This window comes from Triticum aestivum, chromosome 2A, assembly GCF_018294505.1.
Source record: "Triticum aestivum cultivar Chinese Spring chromosome 2A, IWGSC CS RefSeq v2.1, whole genome shotgun sequence".
Lineage (NCBI taxonomy): Eukaryota > Viridiplantae > Streptophyta > Magnoliopsida > Poales > Poaceae > Triticum > Triticum aestivum.
Genome location: NC_057797.1, coordinates 776151361 through 776163743, shown reverse-complemented (window position 1 = coordinate 776163743; position 12383 = coordinate 776151361). Strand labels below are relative to the sequence as shown.

General features: G+C 42.2%; 1 protein-coding gene across 1 annotated transcript; it reads left to right on the top strand.

Moving 5' to 3' along the window:
* The first annotated feature begins 4858 nt into the window (after positions 1 to 4858).
* LOC123186672 (uncharacterized) lies at positions 4859 to 6104 on the top strand. The gene is made up of 4 exons (XM_044598389.1): positions 4859 to 5080; positions 5215 to 5284; positions 5378 to 5609; positions 5715 to 6104. The coding sequence occupies exons 1-4, from the start codon at positions 4932 to 4934 to the stop codon at positions 5942 to 5944; spliced, it is 681 nt and encodes a 226-aa protein (XP_044454324.1). The 5' UTR covers positions 4859 to 4931; the 3' UTR covers positions 5945 to 6104.
* Positions 6105 to 12383: the final 6279 nt, after the last annotated feature.

Genomic DNA, 12383 nt, shown 5'->3' with positions numbered 1-12383 from the left:
AATCATGATGACAAATTTCATGGTTATCATTATTTTTTATAGCATACATGCCATCACCATAATCATCAGAGATAGGAGGCATGCTACCATTATAACAAATTTCTACATCAAATCTTGGGGGAATAAAAATATCATCTTCATCAAACATAACATCCCCAAGCTTATGGCTTTGCATATCATTAGCATCATGTATATTCATAGAATTCATACTAACAACATTGCAATCATGCTCATCATTCAAATAATTTATGCCAAACATTTTATTAAATTATTCTTCTATTAATTGAGCACAATTTTCCTTTCCATCATTTTCAAGAAAAACATGATAAAGACGAATAATATGAGGCAACCTCAATTACATTTTTGTAGTTTTTTTTATAAACCAAACTAGTGATAAAACACGAAACTAAAAGATTTGATTGCAAGATCTAAAGATATACCTTCAAGCACTCTCCTTTCCGGCAACGGTGCCAGAAAAGAGCTTGATGTCTACTACGAAACTTTATTCCTGTAGACTCGTGTTGGGCATCTAAGCGGAGAGTTTTGTAGGACAGTAGCAATTTTTCCCTTAAGTGGATGACCTAAGGTTTATCAATTCGTGAGAGGTGTAGGATGAAGATGGTCTCTCTCAAACAACCCTTCAACCAAATACAAGAAATCTCTTGTGTCCCCAACACACCCAATACACTGACAAATTGTATAGGTGCACTAGTACGGCGAAGAGATGATGATAAAAGTGTAATATGGATGATAGAAATATATTTTTATAATTTGAATAAATAAAAACAGCAAGGTAGCAAATAGTAAACGGGCACAAAAACGGTATTGCAATGCTTGAAAATGAGGCCTAGGGTCCGTACTTTCGCTAGTGCAATCTCTCAACAATGCTAATATAACTGGATCATATAATCATCCCTCAAAGTGCGATGAAGAATCACTCCAAAGGTCCTATCTAGCGGAGAACATAAGAATAAATTGTTTGTAGGCTACGAAACCACCTCAAAGCTATTTTTCCTTTCGATCTATTAAAGAGTTCGTACTAAAATGACACAAATCTATTATAGAGTTCGTACTAAAATAACACCAAAGCAAATTCATATTCATAATACTCAATCCAACTCAAAGAACTTCAAAGATTGCCCCAAGCTATCTACAGGAGAAACAAAGACAAGAACGTGCATCAACCCATATGCATAGATTAGCCCAACGTCACCTCGAGAATCCGCGAGTTGAGTGCCAAAACATATATCAAGTGAATCAATACGATACCCCCTTGTTACCACGAGTATTCAATTGCAAGACATATATCAAGTGTTCTCAAATCCATAAAAGTATTCAATCCGATAACAACGAAATCTCAAAGGGAAAACTCAATTCATCACAACAAGATAAAGAGGGGAAAAATCATATGATCCGACTATATTAACAAAGCCCGGGATATATCAAGATCGTGACATCTCAAGATCACGAGGGAGAGAGTTTAAAGACATAGCTACTGGTACAAACCCTCAGCCCTGAGGGTGGAATACTCCCTCCTCATCGTGGTGGCCGCCGGGATGATGAAGATGGCCACCGGTGATGATTTCCTCCTCCGACAGGGTGCCGGAACGGGGTCTAGATTGGATCTCGTGGATATAGAGGTCTTGCGGCGGCGGAACTTCTGATCTAGGGCTACCCCCTACGGTTTTGGAATATTTGGGAATTTATAGGGCAAAGAGGGGGTGCGGGAGGCCACCGAGGTGGGCACAACCCACCTGGGCGCGCCTGGGCCCCCAGGTGCGCCCTGGTGGGTTGTGCCCCCTTCGGGGCACCCCAAGATGCTGCTCTGGCCCCTTGGATGTCTTCTGGTCCATAAAGAATCCACAAAAAGTTTTGTGGTGTTTGGACTCCGTTTGATATTGATTTCCTAAGATGTAAAAAACATGCAAAAACAACAACTGACACTTGGCACTATGTCAACAGGTTAGTACCAAAAAATGATATAAAATGACTATAAAATGATTATAAAACATCGAAGAATGATAATATAACAGCATGGAACAATAAAAAAATTATAGATACGTTGGTGACGTATCAACTGTCAAGCTAATTTTCATCATGCTCATATGATTCGCGTTCGTTACTTTGATAATTTGATATGTGGGTGGACCGGTGCTTGGGTGTTGTCCTTCCTTGTACAAGCCTCCAACTTATGATTAACCACTCTCACAAGCATCCGCAACTACGAAAGAAGAATTAAGATAAATTTAATCATAGCATGAAACATATGGATCCAAAATCAGCCCCTTGCGAAGCAACGCATAAACTAGGGTTTAAGCTTCTGTCACTCTAGCAACCCATCATCTACTTATTACTTCCCAATGCCTCTCCCTAGGCCCAAATCATGGTGAAGTGTCATGTAATCGACGTTCACATAACACCACTAGAGGAGAGACAACATACATTTCATCAAAATATCGAATGAATACCAAATTCACATGATTACTTATAACAAGACTTCTCACATGTCCTCAAGAACAAACGTAACTACTCACAAATCATATTCATATTCATAATCAGAGGTGTATTAATCATCATTAAGGATCTGAACATATGATCTTCCACCGAATAAACGAACTAGCATCAACTACAAGTAGTAATCAACCCGACTAGCAACCCACAGGTACCAATCAGAGGTTTTGAGACAAAGATCGGATAGAAGAGATGAATTAGGGTTTGAGAGGGCATGGTGCTGGTGAAGATGTTGATGGAGATTGACCCCCTCTTGATGAGAGGATCGATGGTGATGACGATGGCGATAATTTCCCCCTCTGGCAGGGATGTTTCCCCGGCAGAACAGCTCCGCCGGAGCCCTAGATTGGTTCTGCCCAAGTTCCGCCTCGAGACGGCGGCCTTCGTCCTGAAAGCTTCCTTCTGATTTTTTTAGGTCAAAACACATCATATAGCAGAAGATGTGCATCGGGGCCCTGCCAGGTGGCCCACAAGGCAGGGGGCGTGCCCAGGTGGGGTAGGGCGCGCCCCCACCCTTGTGGATGGCTGGTGGCCCCCTCTAGTGCTTTCTTCGCCCAATATTTTTTATGTACTCCAAAACAATTCTCCGTGAAGTTTTAGGACTCTTGGAGTTGTGTAGAATAGGTCTCTAATATTTGCTCCTTTTCCAGTCTAAAATTCCAGCTGCCAGCATTCTCCCTCTTCATGTAAACCTTGTAAAATAAGAGAGAAAAAGCATAAGTATTATAATACAATGTGTAATAACAGCCCATAATGCAATAAATATCAACATAAAAGCATGATGCAAAATGGACGTATCATAGTACAAGTACTCCTCTGCCGTGCTACTAATCGTACTAAGTAATTTGCTTTTGAAATGGTGTGTTTAAAATTGTCAAGTACTTATAAGTGTACGTAACGACAATGATATGTTGAAGTCGATGTTTGCGAATACATCTAATTATTGTTTCAAGTTCATGTGCAACTTCATTATTTGGATGCTTATTTTGCTGCCATTGAACCATTGTGTAACCAAATTGCAGCCAGAGCAAAATTGGGTAGAGAACTGTACTGCATATTAGTAGTGTTTGCTAATAAGCTGTGCACACTACTAGGGTGTGCAGTATTTGCCGCGTTTGCTCGTAAACGTTGCTGAAGAGCGAATACTAGCAACGATGCGATCCAAACGCTGCTAACATGGCACACCTTAGCAGTGTTTGGCCAGGACGCTGCTACTAACATATTTCCAGCCGTGTGGTAGTAACAGCGCTCCACTTGGCTCGTGATGACCAGGATTATTTTATTGCGGCAGCAAATTGGTTTGTTCCAAATAGCAGCGGAGTTGACTCACCTGAGCTAACTGCCATCAGAAACAGGTTGTACTTGGCAACTCACAATGGATGCAACAACATATAACTTGAATCAGATTGTTTCTTCGCGGTGGACTCAGTGAACCAAGTTGATGATTATTTAGGTCGGGAGGTAGCTATCATCACAGAGTGTAAACAGCTTATATGATAGACTTCGCGTCCATATCCTTCAAACATTGCTATAGAGAGGCCAATCATGTGGGAGATGAATTAGCAAAGAACTATGTTACTACTAGATTCTCTAGTTCTTGGGATGATGACATCCCTTATTTTGTTTCTCATCTGCTTGTAAATGACATGTCTATTACTTTGAGAAATAAAGTCTATATGCGGTAGAAAACGCTACTATTGGGCCAACTCGAATGCTGCTAATCACGGGGTCTTTTACCGGTGTCTTCATCAGGTGCACGGCAGGACAAGGAGAAAGGCGGATGCACACTCAAAACATACGATTCTACTCCATCCGTCCGGGTTTATTAGGCCAAATTTTGAGCATGACTTTAACTAATAAAATGAACTATATGTCACAAAACTTGTATCGTGGATTCGTGGGTAACCTCTATCAAATTAAAATATTTTTTTGGAGGGTTATCAAATTAAATTCTAACCATATACTTTTTGTAGTATATATATTTTATATATTTTTTGACTCAAATAGATGGTCAAAGTTGGATCCAAAATACCACGGGCCTAATAAACCGGCGGAGTAGTAGTTTCTTGTTGCTTCACAATTCAATAATGACATACGGAGCGTTTTACGGGTTGATCCTGACATCAATTGGGGAAGTGGAACCACCACCCTGAAATCGATAATGTTAAACGTACGGACTTTTTCTACAGGGTTTTACGGGCTGCCCTGAAATTCAAGGTGGGAGAGGTTTAGCACTAACAAAGGACGCGTTGCCGACTAGTGTTCGCATAGGATTCCCGACCGCTTCTCCTACACATATAGATCGATTGGGTGATCGATCCATCACCAGACGTACTGACGACGTACGTAGAGGAGGTCCGGAGGATTAATCCATCAAGAGCCCCCGTTGAGGACGCAGAGGAGGGAAGGCGGATCGATCCATGGGATCCTGGTTCTCCTCCCCTAACGGTGCCGGCGCTGGCTCCGGCCGTCTTCGTTATGTTCGTAGAGCCGCCGTCTCAAAACAGTTTGCAGCTCGCCTTCAACAACTCAAGGACAGCGGACGTCTTGTTGACCCGAACACCCAAGAGTACGTACTGCTATGCCTTCCTTGCTACTCCCTGCAATTTATGTATTTTCAGTCAATGCGGCCATTGATGGTGTGGAGCCAACAATTCCCGTTTTATTTTGTTTATTTATTTAATTTGTTTTGTTTGACGACAGAGGAGAGGACGCCTACTGCATTCGTGAACTCGCCGACTCGGCCCTCCGACATTACAACTCCAACCACGCGGTATGCGTCCTACTTACGCACAAGCGTCCTCGCATATAGGCACAGCTTACTTACTTAGTTATTCTTGTTTTGAGATCGATATTGTGTATGCAGGGTCCTGAGTTCCGGCTTCCTGATCGGCCCACCGCAGGCTGCATTAGTTTCACGTCTCTTGATCTGCCGACCACAGATTTGAAGGCCGCCTGTGTTGGTTTTAGGGAAGACCTCTGGTACCATATCAACTTCTCGGCTCGCCAGACAGACGATGATGAGCACATCTTCTTCGCCGAGCTACGCTACGGCCGGTGCTCTAACCAACAAACCGTCGAGACATGCACCATCCTAGGTACGCGCTAATCTTCCAATGACCTATCTGATCGTCGAAACGTACGTGCAGCCCACTAGATATGATCTATCTAATACTCCATCTCTCCCTCTTTATCTTTGACAGAAGAGCCGTTGGACCGTTTGACAAGCAGCTGCGCATTGTGTCCCAGTGAATCCAAGATTTTGCACCCAAATGCCGTACAACTCGGATGTGGAAAGGAGGGGCAGGAAAAGGAATTTTTCCGCAAGAGGCGTGTATGGAATGGGTACACAAAAGAACTTTTCAGCAAGAGCAATATGCTACAGACCCCCTTCTTGATAGGAGGAAATGGGCCTCGATATAGACTAGATTGACCATCATTTATGTATTTTTTTTCTTCTCATCATTTATCACATGTGTGTTTAATTTACTGCATCATTCAGGAAAATAAACCCTGTAAGAGCAACTCTAGCCGATCCCCTAAAAATAGAGGCGGTACAAAGGTGGAGTATAAGTTTTGGCCGCACCTAGCCGAGCACCTAAATATAAGGGAGTATAATTTTGTTTTTTCTAACTTATGCAATCCGAGCCGGCGATGTAGTGCTTGTGGTCTGTGGTTGTGACGCTGTGTTGTTACTGCTAACACGTTTATGCCTAGTGAGTTCTTGCCTTTTGTTAATGACGATGATTCATTCTTGCAAGTGAGATGCAAGGGCCATTTTGTGTTCTTTTTCCCTGCAGTTCCTCTCACTGTACCTATTTAGATGATGATTTTGACGTGGTTGGGTTCCACCTTTTTTGTTTCCATTTTTATGTGGTTGGATTCCATGGTACCCTACCTGATAGTTGCCATGTGGATATGATGTTGGTGACTCCCTCTATTGGTAACTGTAGTGTTTTGTACCGATTGTGCCAAGTTTAATATTTCTGGGCTCAAAATAACTTGGTTATTTCACTGCATGTGTGGTAGTTTCTCCTAAGCTAATCATGGTCCAAGGGATGATCTCTAATTGTTGTGCTGAATGTATCTGCATTGCTTGTCCATCATTTATAGCAACAATCTTTTATTGCCTGTATTATTAGAACACGTACTTTGTCACTAGATGACCAATAAAGGAGAAGAAATACACACAGGAATGTGCAAGTCATGAATGTTTGATTCTGAGATCCATGCACTGATGTAACCTGTAGAGGATCAAACACATCAAGCATTTAGTTTTATTTTGTTGCACAGTCAAAGACTGTCTATGAGAGCTTAAGGTCGGTTTGTTTCAGATGAACTATGAGATGATGGTCTTACTTATTCCTACCCTGTCCTGTTTTAATTCGTAGGATATTTAGGTTGCCAAGATTATTGCTCCACAACTTTTTAGGGGAAAATCATGTGCTGCAGTTACTGTGTGAAGCTTAGCTTCTACTCTAGTATTTTCCTGCTGCTGTGTTCATTTCTACTTGAGCGCTGAACATGTTGTTGCATTTAGCTTTTTTTTTTGAAAAGGGGAAACCCCGGCCTCTGCATCAGCATGATGCATACGGCCCTCTTATTAACAAAATAAAGAAGTATCAACATGGTTCCAAAGGTCCTCAAAAGTAAAAAAGCAGCAAAACAAGCTCACACAGAGCTCGGATAAGCTAGATACATCAACTAGCCACATCAATATGCCACAACCGGCTGGGCAAAGTAGGTAGGAATACTAGATGCCTATCCTATTACATGACCGCCATCCAAACCGGTTGAAGATATCCCGAGCTACCATCTCCCAACGGATAGACCCAGTAACCAAATGCTCCCTGGCCTCCGTCTGGGTGAGTAGCGACCACGAACGGATCAGAGCCGTAGTCCGGAATAAAACCTGCAAAAAATGTATACATGATATTCTGTTAAAGATCAAATCATTTCTGCAGTTCCAGATAGTCCACAGCAAAGCACAAACCCCCACCCGAATATGTCTCACTAAGTTAGGCTCAATCCTATTAAGCCATGACCCAAATAAAGCATTAACAGAATACGGTGGTTTGATGTTGAAAGCAATGTGGACCGTCTGCCATAGTATCTTTGCCAGCGGGCAATCAAAAAAGAGATGTTGAATAGTCTCATCCCGATCACAGAAACTACACCTAGTAGGTCCTGTCCAATTGCACTTCATCAAGTTATCCTTAGTTAAAATTACTTGTTTATGAACAAACCACATAAACACTTTTATTTTTAAAGGAACTTTTACATCCCAAACATGTTTGGACGTAGGAATGGAGCTCGAATTAATAACATCAATATACATTGATTTAACCGTGAAGCCTCCAGACTTAGTCAAGTTCCAGCGCATTTCATCGGGTTGTTGAGAAAGCTGGATATCCATTAGTCTCCTAACTAGATGGAGCCATTGTTCCCAACGATTGCCCGCTAGCACTCGTCTGAACTGAATATTAAGGGGGGTAGATTGAAAAATCGAAGCAATAACCACCTCCTTTCATTGAACAATACGATACAAAGAGGGGTATTGGATGGCCAGGGGTGTGTCGCCGAGCCAAGTGTCCTCCCAGAAACGTGTACTTGTGCCGTTTCCGACAACAAACTTTGTCCTATTAACGAAAGCCTGTTTGACCTTCATGAGACCCTTTCAGAAAGGCGAGTCAGTCGGCCTTACAGAGACCTGTGACAAAGTTTTTGACTGGAGGTACTTGCCGCGAAGGATCTGTGCCCACACAGCATCCGTCTCCGACGAAAGCTTCCATAGCCACTTTCTAAGGAGACATTTATTCTTAATTTCGAGATTCTCAATACCTAGACCCCCTTGGTCCTTCGGTCTACAAATAATGTCCCACTTAGCAAGCCTATATTTTCTTTTAAGCTCATCACCCTGCCAGAAGAACCGCGATCTATAAAAGTCCAGTCTCTTCCTAACACCAACTGGTACCTCAAAGAACGAAAGAAGAAACATCGGCAAACTTGTGAGTACCGAATTAATAAGGATTAACCGGCCTCCATATGATAAGAGCTTGCCCTTCCAGCAGCTCAGTTTCTTCTCAAATCGGTCCTCAATGCACTTCCATTCTCTGTTTGTTAGCCTACGATGGTGGATAGGAATCCCTAAGTATGAGAAAGGTAATTGTCCCAACTCACATCCAAACAATTGCCTATAAGCATCCTGTTCATCTTTGGCCCTGCCAAAACAGAACAGCTCGCTCTTATGAAAGTTTATCTTCAATCCGGTCAATTGTTCAAATAGACATAAAACCAGCTTCATATTTCTAGCCTTAACCAGGTCATGCTCCATAAAGATGATCGTATCATCAGCGTATTGTAGGATAGAGATACCTCCATCAACAAGATGAGGCACCAATCCACCTACTTGACCATTATCCTTAGCCCGTCCTATCAGAACTGCCAACATATCTACCACAATATTAAACAAGATAGGGGACATTGGGTCTCCTTGTCGTAGGCCTTTATGTGTCTGGAAGTAATGACCTATATCATCATTAACTTTAATTCCCACACTACCTTTTTGCGTAAATGATTGCACCTGTCTGCGCCAGGCTTCATCAAACCCTTTCATACTCAAAGATTGTTGGAGAAATGGCCACTTAACCTTATCATACGCTTTCTCGAAATCCACTTTAAAAATCACTCCATCCAATTTTTTGGAGTGGATTTCATGGAGCGTTTCATGCAGGACTACCACCCCTTCTAGGATGTTTCTGTCTGGCATGAACGCGGTTTGGGATTGATGCACCACAGAATGCGCAATCTGTGTGAGCCTGTTGGTCCCAACCTTGGTGAAGATTTTGAAACTAACATTTAGGAGACAGATCGGCCTGAATTGCTCAATTCTGACCGCATCCGTCTTCTTAGGTAGTAGTGTAATAGTCCCAAAATTCAGGTGGAATAATTGAAGCTGTCCAGAGAATAGATCATGAAACATAGGTAGTAAATCCCCCTTAATAATGTGCCAGCACTTCTTATAAAACTCGGCCGGGAAACCATCCGGACCGGGAGCCTTATTATTTTTCATTTGTGCATTTAGCTCTATAGGTTTAACATATGTGGCCGCCGTGTGGTGTGCGTGGGGGACAACATCACCAGTGACTCCGTTTGCCTGCGCCAGTGTTGACTCCAACGCCCCTCTGGTGGCCAGTTCTTCTTGGACTACCGCATAGATAAGCTGCTGGTTCCTCTCCTCTGCTCTCTCTCACTCTCTGTGTGCCCAAGTGACCATCGTGGTGGTAAACTTCATTACTGTGAAGCAGTACACCATGAAGATTTTGTGGTTCTAAGATAATTCATTGCTGTTGTTGTGGTCATGCATGGATCGGTTATCTACAAAGACTGCACTTGTCTTGTGTCAGTGGTAAGCTATAAATTAAATTTGGTGTGTTGTTTCATGTAACTAGACTGTAGACATCAGCGCTGCTATCATCCAAAATAACTAGACTGCAAACTCCCTGTTCTTCAAATATTACTCTCCATTCTTTTCTCGAAGACTTTGGGATTGAACTCTAAACTGCACTTCTGCATAGTCATAGTAGTATTTATCGTTTGCCAGTGAAATAAATTTAAGTGACTCAATTATATGTTGACACAGGACAAATAAGTCGTTGCAACCCATGTTCATCTAGCATGAATGCATGATACATGGATACGGTAGCAGGACCGGAGTGGGCATACACAAATCTTTTATTGCTCATGTTGTTAAAACATGTACTTTTCCATTAGATGGCCGGTGAAGAAGAAATACACACAGGAATGTGCAAGTCATGAATGTTTGATTCCGAGATCCATGCACTGATTTAATCTATAGAGAAGCAAACACATCAATCATTTAATTTGATTGTTGCAAGGTCAAACACTGTCAACTTGTAGGATTGGTGCACTGCTTGGGATAGGGACAATTTATTCTGTTTATATAAAGTTCTTGGTTTTATATGAAAGAGTAAACTTTAAGTAGATTCTTGCTGTGCCATTTGTTGGTTGTAATTTCATAGCCATTTTTAAACATTTTGTTGCATGAATGATGTTTGACTCCCTCGCCGGTCAAAAGTAACGGAGGTTCATCTGCACCGCTCCAACCTCTAATCCTTTTCCTTGTGAAGAGGTAGATGGCGTGACTATCAGACCTGTTTGTAGTCAAGGCATTCTTCTTATGTTGAGCATCAACATTCATTGCATTTTGTGACCTTTCATGCCCACCCTTCATAGATTTTGCATGAACGCTGTGGTCTTTTGCTGTCGAGCGATCTACATACTGATTTCCTGTAGGAGATCCAAGGAATAGTTATGCTCCAGTTAATATTTTGGAGCTGCCTTTCCCTTTCCATTTCGGATTAGTGTTTTGCAAGATGAGATCTTCTACATTAGTTTAGAGTTGGGAAAGTCATTGCTTTTTCCTTCAGTTTCAGAGTCAAGGTAGACCTCCAGCACGTACTATAACTGATATGATCTGATGCTTTTGTGTTATATTGAGGGCCTTAACCTTCTAGATAGGTTGCTGGAATAGGCTCATGGTTTACTACACTTCCTAATGTCGGTGGAGCTCTGGTCTTATGGACATTTGGCACAATCCTGAGTGCACAGGCGTATCTGAATTATGTAGTTGGTACTTGGTAGTGTTTAATACGAGTGGAAAAATAACTGTTTCACATTGGCTTTTTAGCTGGATTCTTTGAGAGTTTAATGAAATGAACATGCTGTTTCATTTTACCATTCTTGATATTCTTTCTTCCGAGGTTTGATTCATTCTGATTGCAGGATGAGTGAAGCAGCTTCCCAGTCGGCCTGCCCTGAAGCTCAATTAGAGGATCCTGTCGTTGCTGTCGAGGAGGGCGGTGGCCGCACATCCATTGAATGGTCTTTAGATCGGTGAGAAATCCATTTCCTGAGGTTAGCATTTTCCTGCTGATATGTTAGTTTTGACTTGAGCGCTGAACATTTGTGCAGCTTAGCTTCGACTCTAGCATTTTCCTGCTGCTGTGTTAGTTTCGACTTGAGCGCTAAACATGTTGTTGCATCTAGCTCTATAGGTTTAACATAAGTAACCGCTGTGTGGTGTGCATGGTGGACAGCATCACCAGCGACTCCGTTTGCCTGCGCCACCGTTCACTCCAACGCCCCGCCGGTGGCCAGTTCTTCTTCGACCACGGCAGAGGTAAGCTGATGGTTCCTCTCCTCTTCTCTCTCATTCTCTGTGTGCCCACATGGCCATTGATGGTGGTAAACTTCATTACTGTGCAACAATACACCATGGGCATTGTGTGCTTCCAAGATAATTCATTGGCTGTTACTTTGCTCTTGCATGGATCAGTTCTTACTGTGCGAACTAGTGGAACGTCTTAGCTTGCTCAGGCCGACGGCTTCGTGTTAAATAGATGGGGTGCACCTCCCATAACAGCGCATACATGCGGTTTGGATTACAATCTTGGAGATCAAGAAAGGAGATAGAGATAAGAGGTTACATGAGATAAACATAAGATTCTAACAACCTAACTATCTCAACTATCTCCTTTGAGATGCGCCGGTCACCTATCGTGACATGTTGCATGTATAACACCCTTCCTTAATCACAACTGCATTAAGTTGAGATTATACTTGAAGTTTTCAAAGCTCTTGACAGAGAATGCCTTTGTGAACCCATCTGCAATTTGTTCACTGGAATGCACAGATCGAATGGCAAGTTGCTTCTGAGCAACTCTTTCTCTGACAAAATGAAAATCTATCTCAACGTGTTTAGTCCTGGCATGAAACACTAGATTAGCTGAGAGATAAGTAGCACCAAGGTTATCACACCACAGACAAGGAGCTTGTTTACTCTTTATACC

Coding starts and splice junctions, on each gene's coding strand:
- LOC123186672 (XM_044598389.1), top strand. CDS start 4,932: ATGGGATCCTGGTTCTCCTCCCCTAACGGTGCCGGCGCTGGCTCCGGC. Junction 5,285..5,377: donor ATTACAACTCCAACCACGCG/GTATGCGTCCTA, acceptor TTGTGTATGCAG/GGTCCTGAGTTCCGGCTTCC. Junction 5,610..5,714: donor CGAGACATGCACCATCCTAG/GTACGCGCTAAT, acceptor TATCTTTGACAG/AAGAGCCGTTGGACCGTTTG.